The sequence below is a fragment of the Eschrichtius robustus genome, chromosome 12 (assembly GCF_028021215.1).
Source record: "Eschrichtius robustus isolate mEscRob2 chromosome 12, mEscRob2.pri, whole genome shotgun sequence".
Taxonomy (NCBI): domain Eukaryota; kingdom Metazoa; phylum Chordata; class Mammalia; order Artiodactyla; family Eschrichtiidae; genus Eschrichtius; species Eschrichtius robustus.
Genome location: NC_090835.1, coordinates 77,625,606 through 77,652,405, shown reverse-complemented (window position 1 = coordinate 77,652,405; position 26,800 = coordinate 77,625,606). Strand labels below are relative to the sequence as shown.

General features: G+C 37.2%; 1 protein-coding gene across 6 annotated transcripts in view; it reads left to right on the top strand.

Moving 5' to 3' along the window:
• The window catches only part of SUPT3H (SPT3 homolog, SAGA and STAGA complex component), a 443,433-nt gene that overhangs the window by 313,704 nt on the left and 102,929 nt on the right, over positions 1-26,800 (top strand). For all 6 annotated transcript variants that reach the window (XM_068557101.1, XM_068557100.1, XM_068557099.1 and 3 more), the window contains 3 exons: positions 18,359-18,434; positions 23,763-23,875; positions 25,425-25,532. In XM_068557101.1, coding sequence (XP_068413202.1) covers positions 18,359-18,434; positions 23,763-23,875; positions 25,425-25,532 — 297 coding nt within the window. The remainder of the gene's footprint in view (positions 1-18,358; positions 18,435-23,762; positions 23,876-25,424; positions 25,533-26,800) is intronic.

Sequence of the window (26,800 nt, the reverse complement as noted above, 5' to 3'; positions counted from 1 at the left end):
TAAAATATTCTTCAGTCAAGCCTTTTCTCATAAAAAATACCCTCACTTAAAACTGTAAAACATTTCAACAGAAACATTTCTTCAAATATGTTATTTTAAATACTATATTACTTAAGCAAATATTTAAATACTATATTAGTTTCTCTGAATACTTGAATTTAATTCTACCTTTCTGCCAAATATGTTGAAACTCCAAATCCATTTTCATTTGCCAGGTTAAATGTTTATTTTGTTTTCCCACATAATATGTTCTTTAAAGTGTCACAGGCATACCAAATCTGATTTCTTTTTAATGGGGACTTGGTAGGGATGTTTTTCTTTCTTCAGTTAGTGGTAAAGGATATGCTTCTCTTAAGGAATATGCAAAGGTATATTCACATTTCCTACCTACAGAGGGTGTCTACTACGTTAGCTGTTGGAAAATAGACATTAGCTTTCTTAAAGGAAGTTTAAAACGTGCCCATTGTGTTTGCCTACATTTTTTTTTTTTTTGCCTACATTTTTGAAGCCTCACTGTTATTTCCTTACAATCAAAATACCAAAGACTTTTCTCGTATTGTAGAGTGTCTAGTTTTATCTAACAAGCGACTCTGTATAGACTAGTACAATGAAAAAGTATTAGGCTACAGTAATTTATTTGATTACAAGGTTTCCCTTTCCTTCTGCTAATCTATGTTTATGTGATCAAACATCCATTTGAAAATTTTGTTCTTATTTTCAAAGAACATTTGTATACCTTTGAATATTGTAGTCTCCTAGATATACTTCTCTAAAAAGAACTAATAACTTTCAACATATATCTTATTTATTTTAAAAAGATAGATTTACTATTTAGCCTTCATATGAATTGCATAGTGGTTTGTACTTTTTGCAAAGCTTATTAGTACATTTTAGGTTTCTTATATTGGACCTAACTCACTACAGTAAGAGCATCTTGAGGGGGAAGTATTTGAAGCCATAGTGGTAGTGATCTCCCTAACCTTTAACTTGCCGGAAAAAGTGTACCTAGAATTCCTTTTCCTTTCTCCATCTATAATGAAAGTACAGATTCTTATGAATGCCACAGTCTCTCTTCAATTACCAGTATTACAAGGCCTCCTGATTTCCTAAATCCAGTGCCCTTCTGTGTGAGAGAAGGGAAGCATAACAAAAGTTGATGCAGTAGTTAAATAGCTGTCTCATTGCTACAGGTGAAGTGGTTCACACACTTTTTCAGTTTTGAAATATGTAGCTGTTTCCCAGAAGTTAGGAACCTGATGGCTTCTCCCAGTGATATTTCTTCTATATAAGAATCACTGCAAATAGACTGAGGCTGTTTTCCAGTGTGGACTTGAATAGGTTGTCTGATCTCTTAAATCTTAGGAACTCTGGCTCTGAAGTATTTCTAAAGATTTCAGGACTTCCCTAAGTACAGGGTACACATAGAACCACAGAACATCAGCGCTATACAAAGAAGAGAGAACTCAGTCACAGTGAGATGAAGCAACTTAACCTAGAGATTCCCATTTTGTGTTAGAGGCAAAACAAGACCTAAAGTACAGCTCTTCTGATTCCCAGGTCAGCATTCTCTTCAGTGGTCACTTTAGTATTTTTCTGATGGAATAGAATGAATCTCAGTATTACATAAGAATATATATCAGAGCTTTAGATTATGATTAAAACTCAGTAGTTACTATTAAGAACTGTTGATTTAGAATATATAGAGCTTGAATTGGAATTGTATTAACCCTATAATGTACCCTATCCATTCCTTTTCAAATATATCTTGAATGCCATCTTATTTGCTTTCTGTTTGTATCTTTTATCATCAAAATAAAACAGTGCATAAAAGGAGAACTTCTTGAGAAGTATGCAGTGTTCACCCTTTTTTTTTTTTTTGGCAATTTTAAGTTTTTCATTAAGAAGCGAAGCAGTATTTTTCAGTTATTATGGCCTGCATCTTCATTAAAATCCATCCTGCATTTATTTATATCCATCTCTCAAGATATCCTTTATTACTTTCAAGTTCTGTTGTTCTCAGGATCACTTCAGCCCTCACCACCCCCAGTCTGCTTCAGTCATCTTTTCTCTCATTGATGAAGTTTGAGATGGGTGGCTTTTCATTGGCTGTATCTAGGATCCCACTATAAAGCATTAAAATAGGACAGGTCAAAAGCAGTGTCCCCATCCTGCCAGCCAACATTTATGTAAAATGCGCAGATTAAAAATGGTAAGCATTTAAGCACCCCTTGGAGTGAATTGTTTGTCAAGCCCCTTGTCAAGTCACTCACCTTTGTTGAATTGTTTTATGCTATCCCTAATTGTGAATAGGTAAATGCAAGTAAATCTATTTCTTTTTAAACTAGAGCATCTCAGTCTTTCTGGAGTTAGGATAACATTATTGGTTATTTGTTTGACTTAATGTTGTCCTATCCTTATCCCCTGAACGCACTCCCTGAAGTTAAAAAATATATAAAATAAGTTGCATTTTTTAAAAATGTTGGTGAGTGTTGTGAGGAGAGGGAATCCTCACTCTTAAGCTCATTCACCATCCCTCTGACTACTAAAAATCAGGTCTAGAAATCAATATAATAGATCACATAAGTGTGTAATGACTTTTATACTTCAGTCTTACACCAACATGATGGAGACAGCTGCTTGTCACCCAATATCCATCCTCTCCATCTTTCTTTGTAACAAAACTGTTTTGTAGCTGGATATATTGCCATGCAAAGTATCACACCCCTCTTCTTACCTTGCAGCTAGGTGTAATCGTACCACTGAGTTGTGGCCAGTGAAATGTAAGCATAAATATTCTATTGGACTTCTGTTAGTTTTCTTAAAGAGGAAGGGGTACACCTTTTTTCTTATCTTTCTACATTTGATTATACAGATGTGATACCTGGAGCTTTAGAAGCCATTCTGCATAATGAAAAAAAAGCTACAGCCTACACAATTTTATACATCAAATGTATCTCAGTAAAGCAGGGGAGGGGGTGACGGGGAATGAGTGAATGAATGCATAAATACATAAATAAATAAAAGGTGAAAAAAAAGCCACAGCTTAGAAATGACAGAACAGACGCTGGAAGTGACTGAGGTTCTCGCGGTGTCAGCAAGCAGTTATGTTAAGCCTGAACTACTTGCCTCCAGAATTCATATATATGAGGAACAATAAACTTCTGTCTTGCTTAAGAAACTATAATTTGTAATCATATTGTATTCAGCCAAAAATATTTAACTAGTAAAACCTGTGAATGAGACCCCTAGGTTGATAAAATTGAGAATATACTTCTAGAAAGTAATTAGTTTCTTAGGGTAGACCTGGTCTGGGTCTTTTACTTAAGGCATTGATTTTTTTCCCCTTTGTTAATTCCAAGATAGTTGACAAATTAAGTCTGTTTTTCACATTGAAGGAATATTCTGTCATGTGGCCTGTGATTTTCAAAGAACTGTCATAGCCACAGGACAAGCGTTAATATCTTAATGTGTTTCAGCCTAAGTCTCGTATTAATTAAAAGAGTTTTGTTTATCAAAACTTACCAACATCAAAAGGTTGAAGAAATCACTCACCATTTATTAATATGTTTCCTGCTTAAATTCCAGAGGAAAATACAGGAAAGGATTTGATTTTAGATTTTTTGTTTGTTTTTCAAAATATCCATCCTGCTACTTAAGAAATTAAAATACTGGGCTGTAGAAAATAAGTACCATCTGGCCTGTGTGTTTTTCTACCTCCTCTAAAGAACACTATGCAAAGGAGGGTGGGCAACGTAACAAGGCATGCTTCATTTAACTATACTTATGGGATACCTGATGTGGTAAATAGGAGTATTACTTAAAAATTGTATATAAATTTATAAATAGCAAGGCTCTGTTGTATAGCACCAGGAACTATATTCAGTATCCTGTGACAAACCATAATGGAAAAGAGTATGTAAAAGAATATATATATATATATATATATATATACATATATGTGTGTGTGTGTGTGTGTGTGTGTGTGTATATATGTTTGAGTCATTTTGCTGTACAGAAGGAATTAATACAACATTGTAAATCAACTATACTTCAATAAAATTAAAAAAGAAAAAAGTTGTACATAAATCAAATTGTTGTTTATTTCATCATATTGTAAATGTACCAGGAAAGCACCAATATAAAACAACTCTAGAGGATTGCTTTTGTGCTATGAAGAATCTTAATGTGTTATTTTGTTAAGGTCATCATTAACAAATGTCATCATTCATTTCAGTGTTGTCTGTGTGTTGTTTTTTTTTTAAATTCACCTCTAACATTTGGGCAATCTGGTTATGAAACCTGTAATATGAAACCCCAGTAATCATCAGCGTTATTGGACTTCTCTAACTGGCTAATTAAATTCTGCTCTCCCCACCTCACTTTCACCCTGATCCTCCCACGTGGAGCCTTTTTGTTGCTTCTTACTCTTTGGAAGAGAATCATCCAAGACAGATGAGAACATGTTTATGTTACTACAGTGCATTCCCCACTTAAAACCTACAAACTGGACTTCCTTGGTGGCGCAATGGTTAGGAATTCGCCTGCCAATGCAGGGGACATGGGTTCGAACCCTGGTCTGGGAAGATCCCACATGCCGCAGAGCAACTAAGCCCGTGCGTCACAACTACTGAGCCTGCACTCTAGAGCCCATGAGCCACAACTGCTGAGCCCGTGTGCCACGTGCCACAACTACTGAAGCCCACGCACCTAGAGCCCGTGCTCTGCAACGAGAGAAGCCACCGCAGTGAGAAGCCCGCGCGCTGCAATGAAGAGTAGCCCCCCGCTCGCCGCAACTAGAGAAAAACCTGTGTGCAGCAATGAAGACCCAACGCAGCCAAAAATTCAATAAATAAATTTATTAAAACCAAAAAAAACCCTACAAACTAACAACACACACACACACACACACACACACACACACACACACACACTACATGTTCTCAAAGTATTTAGCCAATGTATTTGTTTCCTTGGCATCACTTTCTTAAGGATGTCAGTCATCACAAAAGAGTACAAAGTCTTTATTATAGAATGACAGTTTTTAAAAATCTTGTACCAAGCTATTACCAAGCATGGTATTATGATCAGAGCATCAGCTTTGGGGTCAGACAGACCTAGGTACTCAAATCATGGTTCCATCCCTTATCTTGTCCAGGGTATCCTTGTTAGTACCCTAGACAAGTTACTTAATGTTTCTGACTCTCAGATTCTTTCGCTGGAGCCACATCTTAGAACTGTTGGGAAGGATCTGTGAAAACGTATGTAATGTACCTAGTTCAGTGCCTGGCACATGTGAGTTTAAGAAACAGTATCTGTCTTCGACAAAATCTTCTTTATAAAAATGTACAATAAGGCTGCATTCCCGTGGATATACATACAAATGGAATATAGTTTAGGTACCGTCTTCCTTTCATAGTGACTACAATCAGAACCAGTCAAAGAATTTACAACATATATGAAAGATCAGGTTACTGGGATATCTTTCTAACTTTGACTGCTATCTCTCAGTAAAATGACTCAGAAAATGTACAGTGTATCTTCAGAAGGCACTATGTAAGATAATTCCGTAACATTTGTCCACTTATATCTTGTTAAATATGTTATTCATGTTAGAATGCATTTCTAAATCTTATCAAAGCCACACATAGCTCAAGTTTCAGGGTTTTCGGAGCCACTAAAGTGCATTTCAGGTAGAATTTTTTACATTATTGCACATCTTATAGGTGTCTAGAGTTATAACGTGTAGTAGCAATCTCCAGTTGAATTCTTTGGATAATTTTACTTGGGCAAAATTTACGTGGATAATTCTATCTATATTCAGGCAGAAAATTTTATATCTGAGCAAGGAATTTTGTTCTAGAAGTCAGAGATATAGTGAAAAGAGCACTGGTTTTGAAGAAGGAGCCTTAACTCTTTCTAGCACTATGCCTTACCTTAAGGAAAAGCCACAGAAACTCATCCAAGAACTGAACACACCTGACCCTGCTTGGCTTCTGAGATCAGAAGGGACAAGGAGTCTTTGGGCTGGTGAGGCTGGGGGAAGAGTACACAGGAACTCTCTGTACTGTTTTTGTAAATTGTCTGTAAATTAAAATTATTTCAAAATTAGAAGTTGTTTTTTAAAAGCCACAGAGGGTCAGTGACATCAGCGTCTTCATCTGTAAAATGGAGATGATAGTAATAGCTGACCTTACCTCACACAGTTGAAAGAATCAACAAGTAAAGCAATACATAAAACTCAACGATGCTGCTTTTCTGTGCTGAGTCTTCCTCACTTGACCTCACCCGTTTTACCACCTCTGATCTTCCATTTTTCTTGCTGCCAAAGTTGTTTTTGTTTCTTTAAAACGTTTGTAGTTACTTTATGTAAGGTGAAGCACTGCCTAACATCACCAGTTACTAAAACAATTCTCCTTTCTTCCTCTCTTTGTAATCCATTCCACACCCTCTGTGGCATGCCTTCTTTAAGCCTTCTTACTGAAAAACCCAGCCTAATGGCCACTGACATTTAATCAAATAACAGTTATGATACATTTACTCATGAGTAAAGGCTGATTTAAATTTGGGCACCGACATCTGAGGATGGGAATTTCATCATCAAATATCTTAATAGAAACCATTTTGTTAAATAACCATAATTATAGGTTTTACATTTATGATTCTAGGGGATTTTGCTGTTCTGCATTCTTTGAAGCCCAAGAGGCTGTCATAGCATTCAGGCTGCTTGAAATACTGAATCTAAGTACATCCAGGGCTTCTTCAGGAGATAAGGCCCTACAGGATTTCATCTTTCCAAGGTTTTGAACCCACAATTATCTTAAAGATGATTTCTGGTTTTGTTTTTTTTTTAAATTAGGTACAGTTTTTTAAGGTAAGACGTGAAAATAGACATTAATTTTTTTAATGTGTAGACATTTCTACTTTTTCCTGTTAATTTAGGAATTTTCATTTATTAACATTTGAAACAAAAGCAGTTTGGATAGCTATGATTTGTCTTGTATTCTCATTATAGTCATATTTGGTCAAGTCTGTTTCTGGGTTTTTTTTCAGTGATCACATCTTGGCATAGTCAGGAAATCCTTTTCTTTCTGTTTGGGGCTAACTCATGCTTGCAGCTACATCAGTCTCTGTGGCAGGTTTCTGTTGATGAACTTGCTCATTTCTGACTCATGAAAACAGCTCAGCCAGTTATGAGAAAAGAAACGTCAGCTTTAAAATGATTAAGAGCATTCTCTTCAGGGGAATAAACAATTTAATCTGGTTTGTTTCTAATTCTAACTCAGATGGTGTCCAGTTATAAAAGCATATTTTTCCTCTATAACATATTTCCTTGAGAATTTTTCCTAGATCGGTGACTTTGTTTCTTCACTGGTGCATAATGTAATAGACTTCATTATTCCTCTTTTCATAATTTCTTCTTTCTTCTTTAATTTTTAAAGCATGTGTGATTCAAATTTATTGTTAAACATGGTTTTTTGTATCCCTATTTATCTCACAGTTTGTTTACAGCAGTATTTTCCTTCAGTTGAAAATTCCTAAATGAAAAATTTAACCATCTTACTAGAATACCTTCTTACCTAGAGTACTTAAGGTTTACTATATGAACTGCCAATTTTCTTTTCTGGCTGCATTGGGTCTTCGTTGCTGCGCGCGGGCTTTCTCTAGTTGCGGCGAGCGGGGGCTACTCTTCGTTGCGTTGCGCAGGCTTCTCATTGCGGTGGCTTCTCTTGTTGCGGAGCACGGGCTCTAGGCGCACGGGCTTCGGTAGTTGTGGCTCGCGGGCTCTAGAGCGCAGGCTCAGTAGTTGTGGTGCACGGGCTTAGTTGCTCTGCAGCATGTGGGATCTTCCCGGACCAGGGCTCGAACCCATGTCCTCTGCATTGGCAGGCAGATTCTTAACCACTGTGCCACCAGGGAAGTCCTGAAGTGCCAATTTTTTAATTGTTTTATAAACTAAGAGATTAAACTATCAACATAAATTATAGGAAGCAGAGACTTTGAACTGGTTATTCTAATCCATCACTGAGCCAGTTATCTCTGCTACTTCTCCACTTTTCTGGCAGCAGTAGTGTAGCTTTGCGATAGGGAGTAGGATTCTGATGAGAGGCGAGGGCAGGTCCTGGTGTATTGGTTCAGGAGGGTTGAAAGGAGCAGCGTTTGTTCTGGTCCCTGTTTTAGGAGCTCTCTTTCGTTCGTGCTCCACAGATAAGCCTGTCGTTTTTGCAACAGACCATGATGTCAGAACCAAGGAGGGATTTGATAGAAATGACACATGACTGCATTTTTGAAAGGTAGAGGCACAGTGCTTGTTCCTTGAAGGGCAGGCAGCATAGGATAGCACAGTACTTTTCAGGTTCTGCCCTGCAATTTTTGGAGTTTCACTGAGAAATATCTTGCAGAGGAGAGGGAAAATTGGAGGGCTCTAAGACTCCTTCCCTCCCTTCTATCACCTCTGCTTTAACAGTTTCATTAATGAGGATTCATAGTAAAAAAAAAAAGCATAGACTTTTGAGTGAGACAGACCTGGTTTCAGAATGCACGTGCCTTACCTGCTTAGCAAACTTAGATCTAAGTTACCTAACGTATCTGAGCCGTAGATGCTTCATTTTAAAAACAGGGATTGTATCTGCCCATTGAGATTATTGGAAGAATTGAAAGAGATAATGAAAGGACGAAGTGTGGCACCCACACATAGTAGTGAGTCAGCCGGTGTTAGTCCCCTTCCCCCTAGACTAGCGGTTCTTAACTGGGTGTGATTTTGCCCCCAGTGGGACATTTGGCGATGTTTAGAGACATTTTGTTTTTCACAGCCCACGAAGTGGTGGGCAGAGGCTATTGGCATCTAGTGGGTAGAGGGCAGGGATGCTGCTAAACATCCTACAGGGCACAGGACAGCCCCACAACAAAGAATTATTCAGCGCAGAATGTCAATAGTGCCAAGATTGAGAAACCCTGCCTTAGAGGTATTAATTTTTATATATAAAAAATATAGAAAAAAGTATTTATGGGTTTGTTCCACCAATATTTATGAAACACTACTATGTGTCAAGCTCTGTAGAGGCTGTGAGGATTTAGCACTGAATAAAGTAGACATAGTCTGTGCTGTCAGGGAACTTACATTCTAGTTGAGGAGAAATAGACAATAAACAAATAAGTATATAATGTTATTGTGGCAGATGGTAGTAAGAGCTATGAAGAAAAATGAAGCAAAGTAATGGATAGAGAGTGACCTGGGGGAGCTGCTCTTTTATATTAAGTGTCCATAAACTGCTTCTCTGATAAGGTGACTTTTGAACAGAGACCTGATGGAAGTGAGGGAGCAAGCCAGACAGTGATGTGGGGGTAAGATATTCTGGACAGAGTATGATAAATGCAAAGGCCCTGGTGTGGGAATGTATTTGGCATTTTCTAGAAAGTTCAGGATAGGCCAGTGTGGCTAGAGTGGAGTGAGAAGGGGAGTGGTAGGAGGTGAGATCTGAGAGTAATAGGGAACCAGATGACGTTGGGATTTATAGGCCATTCTGAGGATTTGGGCTTTTCTTCTATGTGTGATGAGAAGCTGTTGGAAGTTCTTGTTTGTTTGTTTTAATTTTCATTTTATATTGGAAGGAATAGATACATGGAAGTTTTGATCATAAATAGCATGATCTGATTTTCATTTTTTAAAAGATCACTCTGGCCATTGCTTGGCGAATAGACGGTCAGGGGTGGGGACAGGAGAGGAGGAAGAGTGGAAGCAGGAAGACCCATTAGGAGATTATCGCAGTAATCCAAGGGAGAGATGATGATGATGATGGCTTGGACCAGAGGAGTAGCAGTGACAGTGGAAGGGCATGAAAAATAGTTTATTCCAGATACATTTTTAAAGGTAGAGCTCATGGAAAACCATAATTCAAAAAGAGTCATGTACTACAATGTTCATTGCAGCACTATTTACAATGGCCAGCACATGGAAGCAACCAAAGTGTCCATCGACAGATGAATGGCTAAAGAAGATGTGGCACATATATACAATGGAATACTACTCAGCCATAAAAAGAAACGAAATTGAGTTATTTGTAGTGAGGTGGATGGACCTAGAGTCTGTCACACAGAGTGAAGTAAGTCAGAAGGAGAAAAACAAATACCACATGCTAACACATATATATGGAATCTAAAAAAAAAAAAAAATGGTTATGAAGAACCTAGGGGCAGGACAGGAATAAAGACGCAGATGTAGAGGATGGACTTGAGGACTCGGGGAGGGGGAAGGGTAAGCTGGGACGAAGTGAGAGAATGGCATGGACATATATACACTACCAAATGTAAAGTAGATAACTAGTGGGAAGCAGCTGCATAGCACAGGGAGATCAGCTCCGTGCTTTGTGTCCACCTAGAGGGGTGGGATAGGGAGGGTGGGAGAAAGGAGATGCAAGAGGGAGGAGATATGAGGATATATGTATACGTATAGCTGATTCCCTTTGTTACAAAGCAGAAACTAACCATTGTAAAGCAATTATACTCCAATAAAGATGTTTAAAAAAAATAATATAAATAAATAAATAAAAATAAAGGTAGAGCTCATGGAACTTGCTTAGAGGGAATTAATCAATGAAGTGAACTAAGATAAAAAATGTTATTTTCACATATAAAAAAAAAAATCCTTGGTGAAAACACTCAGATGTATCACATAGTAGCAACAAAGGGAAATTTCAAGAGGGACTCTCCCTTGTTCTGTGCAGAGTTCCATGGATCCTTGAAGAGGATGGTGAAGGCCATGCTGTACTGACAGGCTCCCTGCTTCACAGGATTTTATTTTAAAGGTGCCAGACTTTCCCACTGTATAAGTGAAGCCAGCCTGCGTTCAGTATGCATGTTGGACTGCTTGAGAATTTGCTCTTGACTAAATCAAAATGGAAGGGTCTGCAGCTCTCACTCAAGGTTAAAGAGAAAGTATGAATTAAATTTTGTGCAATAGTTGCTTTATATACATATTTTCCAGTTGTAAAGTTTGACTCTAAATGACCAAAATATTTAACCGTATCCTTGTACATTTGCTAGGCTCTAAAGTTATGTCGACTCATCTGGATATTACATAAACCTATGAGAATTTTTAGGGATATTATTCAGAATACCTAAAGAGCCTACATATATTAACCTGATATGTTCACTTTTGGATATACAGCCAAATAGAAACCACAAAAAAGGGTTATAGCACCCTCAATCAGGAACATAAAAAAGAAGTCAGTCTTCTATCACTTTAAAGAACTAGTTTGGGCAGAAACTCACATAGCTTTTTATATTATTTGCCAACTTAGTTATTACAGAGCATGTTTACAATTTCAGGAAAACGTCAGTAAAAATTAGTACTAATACTACATGAGGGTTTACAACTAAACATGGGATTAGGTTGTTTGGTACTAAGTTATTGAAAAAAAGTGATACTTTTCTTAGCACACATTTTATCCCAAGACAGGAAATATTTTATTGGGAACAATTCTCCCCACTACTAGCTTAATAAATTCAGATTAAAAACTTTGAAGCAGGCATTACCCCAATTTAAAGTGTAGTATTTTGATTTTTAATAACAACTGTATTTTCCTTATATAACCAATCATGCTCATTCTTCATAGTTTAAAATATATAGAAAAGAAAAAAACTCCTATATTAACATTAATATATTTAGACCCAAAGAGTATAGACCCAAAAAAATCCAATATTTTGAAACAACTCTATTATGAACTAATGTCACAAATATCCTTTTGTGTATTTCTCAATCACTGATGCTTTGTACTTGCTGAGAATTACTCACTTATTTTTAGCACAAAATTCCTTTTAAATCCCTTGAATGTTCTCCTAGAGTCTACAGTTGTTTCCTTGGGAAACTTCATATAGCTATTACAATACATTCTTAATACCTTGGACACATAAAACTGGTGGATTATAAAAATCACTCTGGGGGAGCAAATCAACACCAACAGAAACCTTTCTTTTTAGGCTAGGAAATATATTGTATTTTTATTCAGTTAGAAAATTCTGGGTCAAACTTAAATGAACTTTTGATTTCAAGATTACATCAGTCAGAATTCCGAGTTGGCTCCCTTAACATTGCAGTAACATTCTCCTTTTTCTCCCTCTTTCACTCTATCTCACTGAGAACATATATCCAAGCCTCTGCTATCTCTCTGTGATTTTCTGCCTCTTGAGTAACCACTTTGATTATTTTACTGCATATGGACATTTATTTAATGACCTTCTGTAAGTCAAACAGGATTTCTTTACTTTCAAAAATCTTTTCTTTCCTGATTGTAATTCAGTTAAGAAAAAAAATTTTAATTACTGCAATGTGTACCTGAAAAAGTAGAAGTTCCCTATAATGTTACCCCTGAGATTAATACTATTAAAAGCATAATGTATATACTTCCAGATGTTTGCATACGTGTATGTATGTCTCATGTGCACGCTTGTGTGTTTAAACGTAAATGGGATCAAGGTACATACATTCTGATTCTCAACTTGCTTTTTTCAGTTAATAATACGTTCTCGCAGCTATAATCTCTGAGGGGAGACAGAAGGAGGACACACAGAAAAGTGCAGGGGTATAATATTATCTAGAAGAACATGTATGATTCGGAAGAGAGGAATCAATGTGACCTGGAATCTTGAGGGAAAAGTTGCTAGAGGAAGTGGTACTTAGGCTGAAAGGGAAGGAGTTAAATTACCATGGGGATGGAAGAGGGGGTGTCCAGCACAATCATGAGGGAGGGGTAGGGGACAGCAAAACACGGCAGATGTAACAAAGAGTAACCTTTGTGCCAAGGTCTTTTCTCTTTGTTTTTACTTAAAGTAATTGTACCCAGGTGGGTTGGGAGAGTTAAAATATTTGGAAGGAACCAGCAGAAACCTGTTGCAGTACTCCAGGCCCAAAATGATGGGCACTGCAGTGGGCGTTAAAAGCAGGGGAATCTACCAGATGTTTTGAGGGAGACTCACCTAACTCTTGGGTAGGGGAATCTAGTAAATTACAAACTGACCCAGCAAGCAGAGCCAGCACTCACCTGCGTACCGGGTTGCCTCTGCAATGATCCAGATAAACCCTAAAACCTTTCTGGACCTCAGCTTCCTTATCTACAGTGCGTTGGGGGGGTGTATGAGGTTTCCAAGGTGCTTCAGCATTCTATCGCGTTTACTGATCTGTGAATATCCTTCTGCTGTGTACCACAGCATACATGAACATGCATAAACATTCCACAGTTCACATGTTGTCACATTGCTGGATGCTGCTGCAACCACTCTGTATGAAGTTTTCAAGTTCAGCAACCAGTTCCTGCCTAACATGAGGTATTTGGTAGATTACCATTGACATTTGGCCTTTTCCATGCAGAAAGGACTTTGCATTTCAATTGTAAGACTTCTAAGTGTAATCAAAATAAGATTTTTTAAAAAATTCAAGGTGGAAGTGAAAGCAGATGAAAACTTTCATCTTGGTTTAAAAGTTATGTTCTGTGATTCTGTGTTGCTGAAGAAAGTCATGTGTCTTGAGAAGCTGCCAAGAGATACGCCAGCACATAGTTTCTATAACCTTTACGTATGCTTCAGTGAAAGCATGCAGAGAATTTAAATGAAACTGCATGCTGCAGAAGTAATCCAGCCTCATACCTCAAACTGATATAGGCAGGGGCAAATGGTGATTGTCATTGCTGTCCTTGAAAGTATTTTTCAAAGACACAGCAATTTCACATCCACTGACATAAAAACTTTTCACTAAAAATTTAAATTAACAATTATATACTGACAGACTGTTGTGTTCAGGTATTGAACAAGCAAATTATACTACATACTGCATTTGTAGGGATATTTGCTCCCCTGTTTTCATTTAGGTAAGACCCAGAAAGTAAGTTTATCTGACATGGAATTGTGCCTTCTGTTTTGCAATAACCAGAAAGACCTGTAACCTTGATAATGAGATGAATGACTATAGCATAACTGTTCTCTTTTACCTTTTTTTTGAAGCTATTTCAATTAAATTTTGAAATATTGTTGGGTATTTGGAAAATGTTAGGAATAATTCTTTCAAAGGTAATGCATCCATGTATGCCCCTACATGGTAATACTTTGCTATGTTGTAGTACTAGTAAGGTTCAATTTCAGAGAAGCCTCTGAGTTATTAGCATATTTTTATGAGCGTTCAGAAGCACTGCTGATACCTAAAGAAAGCAACGAGTGGGTAGAAGCGCCAGATTAAGCAGAAGACGAACTGGACTTGTAGATGCAAAAGCATGAGTAATCCAGAGATGACCTTACATTTATGTGGCAGTCTGAGATCATCCTCATGTGAGGATGTTCAGGAAGAATAAAAGCTGTGATTAACCTGATATGATTATTTAGTGATATACCTCAGAATAGGTCATTCAAGACCAACCCAAGTTTTACTTCTCACTTTGCCTCTTTATTAACTATATACTTTAAATTTCTTTTTTCTTTTTTTTACTTCTCTACATCTGAGTGTGCTCAAGCTCATCTTGTAAAATGGAGCTATGAAAACTGTTTATCTTAAAGGTTATTGTCCTGCTGTATGTAAAAGAGTAGGCATTGTTATTCTGGTCATGCTATTTTATTAGGCTTATGATTTTTTTCCCGCTTGGAATCTTTTTCCAGAGATTTCTTAAAGTTCCAGGAATAGAAAAGGACGGCCACTGTGTACTTTAGTGTGAATTACAGAGGGTGATCTGAAGAGATGCAGAAGGGAGGTGGATTTAGGACAACACAGAAAATAAGAGCCAGCCTTAGTTAATTGTTGGCCAGTGTCTTGTTTTTTATGGGTCTTTGGCTTAAAAAACTGTCTTCCCTCTCTGGAATTTGTACAATTTGATTACAGATATTACAGTTCCTGTTTTGAGATCAGCCATCAAGGATTTATATGCATTTCTTTTGCCTCAATCTACCCATCCATCTGCCCAGTCATTCAGCCAGACAGCAGATGTTTACCGAGGCCCAGGTAAATCCAAGCCAAGAAATCTCAGCCAACCCTGAGATACAGAAGCAAAGTATAGTTACTATCTTTGAAGAATACATAGTCCATGAAGATAAGGTATTTTCTGACTTTCCCAGTATTTAAGGTGATAGTGTAAGATCAGGAGATAATGTAATCAGATGCTGAATGATTTGGATGCTTTTATGAGACCAAATTTGTCCCAGTTTTTTGGTTATTTGAAACAAGTCCTGGGGAAGAGAGAGGAGTAAACAGAAATTAGCATGAGGAGCAGACCTGAACCATCCTCATCAGCATCAAGTCCCAGTTAGTGTCTCTGATTTCCTGTTGAGCGCACTTGACCGTGCTGTGAATAGCATGCATGCCCGGTGACATGCAGTGTATATTCTGAGGACATTAGTAGGAGTGCTTCCCAACCTCTTTTATGTCATGGCACACATAGAAAATGATAACATTTTTATGTCAAGGTAAATGCACAAGGCAGCTGGTAGCCAGATACCAGCCTGGGGTTTCTGCTGCCTCAGCCTTGTGAGGCATCCAGAAAGTTGAGGGGAAACAGTATCCCTCCACACCTGTGACGTGTTTGCAGCACCCCCGTGTACTGTCAGGTGCATTACAGTTTGTACGCTCTGTACTAGGCTATCCCCAGATCTGCCTTCTTTGCTGACCCAGGGCCTCACTAATTTCATTTTCTCATGAACAGTTTGGACATGTTAATTACAGTGGCTCCATAATACCTTTTAGTAAGATAATGTATAGAGTTTAGAGGATCCCAAAGAAAAATATTGGAGTAAAAAATTACTGTATGTTGGAGACAGCTCTTTATAATGAAAATAGGCTTCCTCAAGGAATTGAGAGTCCTGGGCTTCAGTTCTAACTTGGTCACCTTTCACAAATCATTTCCCTCCGAACCTTAATTTCCTTATCTTTAAAAGAGAGAGATTGAACAAGATGAACTTTATGCTGCTCTCTAGCCATGATTTTGTACTGCCTATAAATCTTTGCTGTTGAGTCAAGTGTGAGTCAAGTGCTTCACGTTGTGTGTTTGCTGTATGCTAGGCGCTTGGTGAATAATTTCTACGCATACCCTAGTAGCCTCACGGGGCTCCCGAGATCAAAGGTTACTGCATAGATGCTAGAGGACTTAAAATACATCAACTTACCATAACGATGGATACATGTCATATATTTGTCCAAACTCGTAGAATGTACAACACCAAGGGTGAACCATAATGTAACCTGTGGATTTGGGGTGATAATGATGTGGCAGTGTAGGTTCATCAGTTGTAACAAGCGCACCACTCTGCTGGGGGTGTTGATGGTGGGGAGGCTGTGCGCGTGGGGGAGCACGGGGTATTTGGGAGCTGTCTGTACCTCCTTCTTAATTTTACTGTGAACCTAAAACTACTCTAAAAAATAAATCCTTAAATGTGAAAAAATAAATAAATAAAATAAAATACTTCAACCATCTAAGCTATCTAAGAATGTATACAGAAGCCAAATCTTGAATGTCCAATTTTTGGAGGAAAGTTAGTATTAAGAATCTCCTTAGGAACTTTCTTTTTCCGTAGTCATCTGATTCCCTTCTGTCTAGCATGTGTTTGGTGGGTGAGGCTGCCTAGCTGGAGAGTAGCAGAGAAGACCTGGAGGAACGCATGGATAATGAAGGATTGGCTGCATTATAGCCATTTGCCTGCATCATAGACCAAGACGGTAGCATTTGTTTATTCCACAAATGTTTTATTGCTCATTTACCATGTGTCAGATATTTTTTAGGAGCTAGAATTCATAGTCAGACACAGACAGTCAGATGCACATACAGACATGCATACATAATATGTACATACATTAAAGATATCAGTGTCAGAGGTTTTTTGTTTTAATAAACACGTTAGATTTGTCATGTTCAAAACACATAAATTATCCCTTCCTTCCTTCCTGTTTTCCATTAGCAAACATTTATTGAGTCATGTATCAGATACATTAAAAAGGACAAAACTAAATCATGCTTTCATATATCAAAAAATACTTCTGAGTACATAAAAATTTATCCAGTAATATACCCTTAAGGAAACATAATGTTTCAGATACACACACAACAGGATACATGTACACATACGACACATACATATACCTGCACGTGTGTGGGAGTAATATTTACTTGTACGTGTTCAAAAAGGATACTTGAACCTAGAGAATAAATAAACAAGAGAAGTCTGGGTTTGTGTCAACACACATATGTGTTTGTGAATATGTGTGGAGGAGGTTAGGAAGGAAAAGGTGGAGGGGAGAGAAGGAAGGGAAAAAGTAATCAGTGGTCTTAGAAGGAACCACAGTAGTTAGTAAATTTTGCCTTAATTCCCACCCCCCATCTATCTTTTCTCTGTGAAACTGCAGCTAGTGTGCCATTATTCATTCCATCAACTGATAGATCATTGGAATTAAATTGTCTACTCACCCAAATCAAACAAGATGAAAAAGAATAATTTCAATTTTAAAAAAATGTAAAAATATCCACAGACGTTAGAAGTGGTACTTACGTATTCCACCAACTGTGATAAAGAAAACTTGCTGAAAGTCCTTCCAAAGCAGAAAAAAATTTTAAATCTCAGGGAATTTTTTTTCCTTTACTGGCCAGAAATTCATTCCAAGAAGTACCAGCCTGTCTCATTTCAAAATGCTTCCCTTGCCAAGGAAGCGGAAGCGGTCATATTCTTTCCCACCGAACTATGGGTGAATTATAATTATCCTACCTCTTGTGGGACAATGAAGCAGCAAACATCTGCTATACTGAATCCAAAAACCCACGAATGAAACTATACCAAACCGTGAGTCATACCTGGACTCAGATTAAAGGATTTGTGTTGTGTTTACCTTTTTCTTTATTTTCTTTGCAATTTAAAATATGGATTTGTTAGCTCTGGCTGTATGTTCTAACTGAGGGGAAATATATGGATTCCATTCGTTGACTCCTATTTTAACATTGAAGAATCCCAGCTTTAAGGCAGATAGGCAATAAGAGTTCATAACAAATTTTCTGTTTGATTTGTTATCACCTCACAGTTTTCTTTTTCTTCAAGAGTGTGGTACAGTTAAAGAAAATTTAGAAGTGCAGAGTCTTAAGAAGTGAGGTCCTTTAGTTTTTTCTTCCACTGTAATAAAAATAACAGAGGGCTGGAAAATGGTTTTTAAACTTTATTTCCAAGAGAAACAAGCTTCAAAACTACTGTTATCATAATTTTATGTATCATGGTATTTATGGTGGTACTTAAACTATTCACCTAGAGTAAGAAAAGGAAATGGAACTTCAGTTCTGGGTTTTAGCTGTGAAAACATAAAAGTCTACTTGCTCTAAAAATTGTGTGTCTTTTTATTTTTATCTACTAGAGAGCAGAAAGACAAACTCGAATTATGGATTCAGCTCAATATGCAGAATTCTGTGAAAGTCGACAATTAAGTTTCTGTAAGTAAGCATTTAACTTTGCTTCATTATACGTTTGAGATTATGTGTTACAGATACACTAAAGTACAGCACCATCTGTGTTCCTTAGAAATTGGTGAGTTTAATACATATATGCATAGTTATAACTATTATGGAAACAGCCTCTGCATTGTAGGGGAGCCTATACAAGGTTTTACCCCACTCTGCTGTTTTGCAGTTAATAGTATTAAGAGGTTTTTAAGCGTACTGGTAATACACAGAGAGCCATGTTAATTATTCACATTACTTTTAGTCAGAAAAATTCCATTTTTTGTAATATTCCCATTTAAATTTCTTTTTTGGTTTCTTAGTCATTTTTACACTAGCATTGCTGATTGTACTTGACCCATAATGGACTGTAGTAATACAGTCATGACATTTAAAAGCCCCTAATAGTAATAAATACCAAACTTTCCCTTCATGCGTGCATTCTCATATTACCACAATAGAACGTATCAACATAAACAGTCTCTTGCATCTTTGTCTGTAAGCTCCCGCTGTGGCGTGCATTCCACGTTAGCAAATTCATTAGTCCACGCTCTTGTACCTATGGCAAAATTAGTGCTGTCCCACCCCTGCACGCAGCCTACTAAGAATAGATAAAGGCTCTTGATAAATAGTGGGCTGGATTGTGTACAAAACATCCTTACAGCAACAGTTCAGTGATGACTAAGACTCTCGGGGTGAAGGTCGAAGAGTAAGTGTGATGAAAAGTCCAGTTAAAAATATGACAAAGTAGCACATGACCCTAATCTGAGGGATCATGGACACAATGGTGTCTTTAAACGAAAAGCTATTATGTGGTCACAATAACAATGTATTTGATTTGGAAAAAGAAAATGAGAGCTTCATTTATAGATCATAAAGTGCAAATAAATGACACATTTCAAATAGTGCCTCATGTAAATGTCAGTAAAATATAGGAAAACATGTTTGGGAAGATTTTTTTTTTTCCTAACTAAATATACTTTGCAGCCTGACTAACAATTTGGCATCATACATCTGTGAAGCATTAAGTAAATGACACTTCAGATCATGGCAATTTCAGCAAATGAGAGGTTTTTGTATTGTAAATTTTAGGTTTAAAAATGGCATTCAAGTCTTTTATAAGTATAAATCTCCATTATATAAAGTAACATTTAGTGCTATTGAACTATTTTTTTAAATCATATTTTAAATTTAATTTATTTAAAGGAACAGAAGTGCTATTTCACACTAAAACATGTAGTCATTGACGCGTCCTAATACATCTTTTGTTTAAAAACCTGATTTTTCATAACAATTTTTTGATTCGTAACTTAGTAGTAAACTTAGTAGATTAAAAATTAATACATTCCATTTCTGTATAAAATAATTGTAGTATAAAGAGTATCTTATGCTTAGTTGTTTTTTCTTTAAAGAAGAGGGATTTGGGCATTTAAAAATATTTCTTGATATGGTACCCATAAGTGCTTCATCATGAAACCTTCGTGGGAGAATCTGTTTTATTATATGCCACAATACTGTCGTTGGGAATGCTCAGTCCAAGGGGGTCAGCAATTCCAGAACCAGACTCTTTACATTCCGTGCCTGATAGATTACCAAGATATAGGAATTGTGATCCAGCCATTTGTGTCTTTTTAAATATCTGATCATAGCACTCACTAGTTGAGACTACTGGTGCGTTTTAAAATAACATGTCTATAACTTTATAGGCTGAGGGTAAGTTGTAAAACCAGGACACTGATCATTGTTCACCAGTGTTTTGTTGTTACATTTATGTAAGTCAGATAGTCATTTCCCTTAAAGTCTTTTAAAATCTGATATTAATTCACAAAGCTTTAATTTAGTTATAATTTGATAAACCTGTTTCCAGTCCCTTCAACCTGTTGTTTTATGTGTGGATTTTGTAAACAAATACCTAAATTTTCTTTTTAGTTAATCTGAGAGTCTCTTTGTATTTTAATTGATGAGCTTAATTTATATGTATTTAATTACTTATACACTTGGGTTTATATATGCTGTCTTATTTTGTGTTTTCAACTTACTGTGCTTTTTTATTTGGTTTTCCTCCTTTTCTTTGGATTGATTGGGTTTTCTTCATTCCATTTTTCATCAACCAGTTTGTATATTATATATTCTGTTGCTGTTATTTTAGGTGCTATCCTTAATTTTTCTAAAGTACACCCCTGACTTAAAATTTTTTAAGTTGGTAACTACAGGCATACCTCGTTTTATTGCTCTTTGCTTTATTGTGCTTCACAGATGATGTGTTTTTTTAGGAATTGAAGGTTTGTGGCAACCCTGCATCAAGCAAGTCTATTGGTGCCATTTTTCAAACAGGATTTTTTTTTTTTTTTCCAAACAGGATTATTTTTAATTAAGCTATTTTTTTAGACATATTGTTATTTTACACTTAGTAGACTACAGTATAGTGTATATATAGCTTTTATATACACTGGAAAACCAAAAAATATGTGTAACTCACTTTATTGCAATATTTGATTTATTGTGGTGGTCTGGAACCAAACCCACAATATCTCTGAGGTATGCCTGTATCTAAACTTCCCTTCTCAGCCTAATTTTGTTTTTCCCAAGCATCCGTAAGTGCTTAAAGCACTCATTTTTGTCTTAAAAATGGCTTTATTTTGCCCTCATACTTAAATGATAGTTTAGTTAAGTAGGAAATTGTAGACTAATAGTTATTGGTTAAAACATGATTCCATTGTCTTTTAGCCTCTGTCGTTGGTTAGAAATCTGATGTCTACTTGTTTTATGTTTTCCCTGGGGGAGAAAGAAAGAGAATGAAGATATACCCTCGGGTATATGGGGAAATGAACAGGCTGGCAATCAGTAGCCGATCAATAAACATGTATAAAAGGAAAGAAAGAAGGAACCCCTACTATAGAAGTTTCCAGGGAAAACCATGCCCTCTGAGGAAGGTTATTTTCAATTTATTCAAAGAACAGTGATTTTGAAGAGATAGAAGTTGCAGAAGGGTTTCTTCAGAGTGGAATGAGCATTACAGAGGGCTCTGCGGGAAGGATCAGGAATGGAAAGGCTGGTGAGAAGGGATGTGGTAGAAATAATGAAATAGTGTGCAGGGGTGAGAGAATGGAATACTGAGAGGAACTTGAATTTTGCCATTGATCACTGATGAGAAAGATAAAGTGTATGAGATTTGATAACCTTAAATTTCCATATGAAATTATTAAGTAAAGTAGTTTTATTTCCAGCACAGGCTGAAAACTCAGGTTGTGTCAGAAAGAGGATAATCCCAGGAATTTTTGACCTTTGGTCAAGGTTCTATTTAGACTGTTGATCAATTTCCAGGATTACCCTTTCTCCTGATATATTGAGAAGAGGGGTGAAGGAAAAGGAACTCATTCAGTTTCATGCCCTCTTACTTCTGGTGAAAACAAACTATCATGACTAAGAGTATCTGTGCCTCTTTTTTTTGGAACCAGCATCACCCTGGAAAGGTCCATCTCTGAAACAGTCCTCCAGGTGACAGGGAGGGAATTAGCTCAGAGAACCTTCACCTGGAAGATTGCTGGCATAGTAGTAACCCAAGTGGTCTTATGCATCTTTTTTGATGTAAGGAAAAGTTTGGACCCTACCCTTTTATTAAAGGAATATCTTTCATTTGTTCATTCATTCATTCATTCATTTCTTCCTTCTAGAAATATTTATGGTGAGTGTGCTAATGTCAGGCACTCTTCTGGGTGCTGGGATACCACGGTGGACCCATGGTCCTCACCTCTGCATTCTCAGTACGTAAGATCTAGTGGGAAAGCTGACGATTCTGTTGCTTAGGTAGGCAGATCTGACAGAATACCAAGAACTCTTCTTTCCCTTAGTTTTAAAATAAAGTGTTTAGAGCACAGTCACAAAATACCTGTTTCCATGTTACTGTCTGTCAAAGGGAGAAGTGAATAGGGTACATTTTATTGATCTTGCCAAATTGCTGCCTGTTGACTTGAACTTCAGAAGTATTCCACAGATGTTAACCAAGTGTTTGTGAGCTATTGCAGCTTACTAGTTAGATGGAATGTTGCATGTCAGAGAGCATTGGGAAGATTGGTTACGTTAGGGAGATAGCTTTAAGCAGGATTATCATAATTCTGCCACAGTTGACAGCTTTGGATATGTGCTTCGATAGCAGGACTTAATGTCTCCTGTGATTTATTTCACAGAAAACTCTTCTGTATGTGGAATCCATGAAGACTTTATCTATAAGGATCAAAACATCATGCTTGGAGTTACTGTTAAGTGTTTTATAGACCTGTGAGACCAGATTAATCAAAAGAATAATCATTGGATTTTTTAAAAGATGATTATGTTATAGATATGATAAAATCTTCACTATCAATCTTTTCCCTCTGGGTTACTAGTTAAATTAGTAATATCTAATGAAGGATCTATGTCAAGTTAGATTCTGCTTAGCACTGTGGTGGTTTAGAGATATTTAACAGAAGGTTCCACATGTGCTTAGTACTGGTAGGTATGCAGAGAGACGTGACGCGTGGTGTTGGTCCACAAAAAACTTGTAATGTGGCTTGAGAAATTATAAGCAGACACAAAAGGATCTCTGATGATATAAGAGTTCAGTAAATGACTAGAGTTGAGGATGTATACCTTTGGCTTGCATGGGCAGGATTCATATGAATGAAACAGAGTGATAGAGTATCCCATGCAGGGGTGAACACAGAGGATTATACTCAAGGCCAGTGACATTTTAATAGGGAATAATATAAAGGCAGGTTGGAATCAGCCTGGGTGGTTTTGAGAGTCAGGCTTAAGAATTTGGACATCTTTGCAATCAGGAAAATGTAACCACAGATTTAGATCAGGCCAGATATCAGTTTATTCTACTTAATTCTAAATTCACAACTTTGAGCCTATTCAAGTAATAGACACATTTTGAAAGGTATTAAAAATACAATTTCTATATGTTCCTTTTTTATCACTTGGGTCTTTCTTGCAGGATTTTCTTTCCACAAGAATAAATTAAAGTTACATCAAGCAAGTAATTCTCTGACTACTGTTATAACATAAGCTATGGCCAATGATAACTTATTCTGACACATTGTAAGAAGTGCTAAACATTAAGTGGTTTAGTATACAGTGTTATGTAGCAGAGATACTAAAGACGCAAATGTATAAGGGATTTCTTGGGGCTAGAATATAAATTCAAAAATGTTGCATATTATATGCATTGTTTTTCCTATGCAATTTTCAATAGAAATGTTTTTCATTTTGTGATAGTAATATGCAGTATTAAAACACTTCCAAAGCTAAATTTTCTATACTTTTTTTTTTAATGGCTAGCCAAAAAAGCCTCCAAATTTCGAGACTGGTTGGACTGCAGCAGTTTGGAGATAAAGCCCAATGTCATCGCTATGGAAATTTTAGCATATTTAGCATACGAAACTGTGGCACAGGTAAGAATTGTAATGTGTCATATCAGGCCATACATAGCTGCTTTCTCCCTATCCCTGTCCATCATCAATTCTTCTTCCACCTGCTGCTCTACCAGGAATGAGAACAGCCATGAGTTCTCTCCTATGATGATCTCATCATTTTCTAAAATTTAGTTCAGTTATGTTTCTTTGCATCCTCAGCCCCGGTGGGTGTTAGGCTAAAAGTGACTGTTTCTTGCAACTTTAGCCAAACCAGAAATGGAATACTTGCATACTTTTCCTCAACACTGAATTCTAAGTACACATCTCTCTTGTTTAGAGATTATTTTTGAGCTTTGAAAAACAGCTTTCTAGAAATGTACAGTCTACTGAGTGCTTACCAAAATCTGAGTCTGGAATCACTGCCCTCTAGTTTCTCAGAGCATGGTTCTTAGACTACAAGCGTCAGCATCTCCTTGGTTCTTGTTTAAAATGTAAATTTCTCAGCTACACCCCAGAGCAGACCTACTGAATTAGAATCTCGGAGCTTGGAACCCAGAAATATGTATTTTAAAATGTTTCCCAGGGGCTTCCCTGGTGGCGCAGTGGTTGAGAATCTGCCTGCTAATGCAGGGGACACGGGTTCGAGCCCTGGTCTGGGAAGATCCCACATGCCGCGGAGGGACTAGGCCCGTGAGCCACAACTACTGAGCCTGCGCGTCTGGAGCCTGTGCTCCACAACAAGAGAGGCCACGATAGTGAGAGGCCTGTGCACCGCGATGAAGAGTGGCCCCTGCTTGCCGCAACTAGAGGAAGCCCTTGCCGCAACTAGAGGAAGCCCTCGCAGAGAAACGAAGACCCAACACAGCCCAAAAAATAAATAAATAATTAATTAATTAATTAATTAAAATGTTTCCCAGGTTTTCCCTGGTGGTCCAGTGGTTAAGAATCTGCCTTCCAGCGCAGGGGACACAGGTTCGATCCCTGGTTGGGGAACTAAGATACCACGTGCCACGGGACAGCTAAGCCCCTGTGCCACAGCTACAGAGCCCATGCACTCTGGAGCCCACACACCACAACTAGAGAGCCCTAGCGCCACAACTAGAGAGCCTGCGTGCCGCAACTACTGAGCCTGTGCACTCTGGAGCCCACACGCCACAACTAGAGAGCCCTAGCACCACAACTAGAGAGCCTGCATGCCGCAACTACTGAGCCTGTGCACTCTGGAGCCCATGCACCACAACTAGAGAGAAGCCCCCGCCGCAGTGAAACATCCCGCGGGCTGCAACTAAGACCTGACTAAGCCAAAAATAAATTAATTAATTAATTTAAAAATTAAATAAAATGTTTCCCTAGTGATTACAAACTTTGAGAACCACTCCACGAGGAGGTCAGACTATATCATTTATGTTCATGGGTAGGTCCATTTACCAGCCAATGAAAGCATATGCTCATGTCCACAGTGCAGATTTTTAGGCAGACAATATTATCAATAACATTTGGGATATATTGCTTTTAGCTTTACCATTTCAGTGACACTGATGATTATTTCCATTTGTGTGACTTTAGTTTCATTGCTCTGATCTTCTAGTTAGTGGATCTGGCTCTTCTTGTGAGGCAGGACATGGTAACCAAGGCAGGAGACCCCTTCAGCCATGCCATTTCTGCCACCTTCATTCAGTATCACAGCTCTGCTGAGGTAAGTATTAAAAAAAATCTGTCTTTGACCCATCTGTGGGTTTTTTTCTCATGTCTGGTATTTACATGTAGTTCTAAGAAAAAGATTGTGTAGGAATATATAGCCTTCAGTCAAAGAATCTTAATACATTCAACATTCAAACAAATACCTACTATGTACCAGGCCCTAACAATCCATTTAATACAATGATTTTTTTTCACCTTCTCCCGGCCTTATTTAGCTTTCCTGGCCCTTCGGTGAAAGCACACCTCTCATTTCCATGGGAGATAAACACCTGGTTTAGGTAATTGAATAACATTGAGAAAAGTTATTTCTTTTTGCTTCAAAGATGAGAGAATTATTATTATTCGTGTAATAATAATTCCTGGCATTTATTGATAGTTTTACTTTCCAGTTATTGATATATCTCTAAACATGATTTAAAGAAGCATGGCTCCATTTATCCTTTGTGTTTCAATTGGCCCTATCATATGATAATCACATCCTTTCTGATTCCATTTATGTTGCTGGGATCCCCACCTGTGGAGACTATAAAGTCATCTTGCCAACTTTAAGACCTTGTGTAATAACTGTGTATCATTTTTGGCATAAAAAATATTCTCTGTAAGCAGCGTGTGCCTAAAAACCAGAAATATAATATCTATTTAATGAATTTGCCAATAATTTGACTTTTTTTTACTAACATAAACATCAGTTTCATATAATTCAACCTAATAACCATAGAGAAGGCAGCAAGGAGCTTAGGTTAACATCTGCATGTATAATTGTGAAGTGAACTTTGGATCAAGTTGGGTGAAACATATAAACTGAAAATGGTTAAGCCATTCAAAGAATCTGAAGAAAACTGTAAATCCTTTCTCCATAAAGACATTTGCAAATTTTGTACACAATTTCAGGGTGTTGAGAGACCGTCTGAAACCATTCTGCAGATGTAAGGGATCTGTGAACCCAGTGAACTCCAAGTTTAGGTATATCTCTGCTCTAGGATACTTATAAAATATATAAAGATATCTGCCTATATCTTATTACATGCCAAAAGTTTGACATCTTTTTATGCCCCTTGTAGAACCAGATTGGCTTAGAACTAAAGTAGGAATTAAAATGTTTATGCTCATTAAAAATCCATTTTTGTCTTGGAAAAGGTCATACGTTATTATCAGCGAATATACTTTAAAAGTCCCTAAAGCTTACCCAGTTGATTAAACACTATTTGTTTTCTTTATGTTACAAACCCAAATTATGATGTCAAAGAACACCCTTTAAACTGT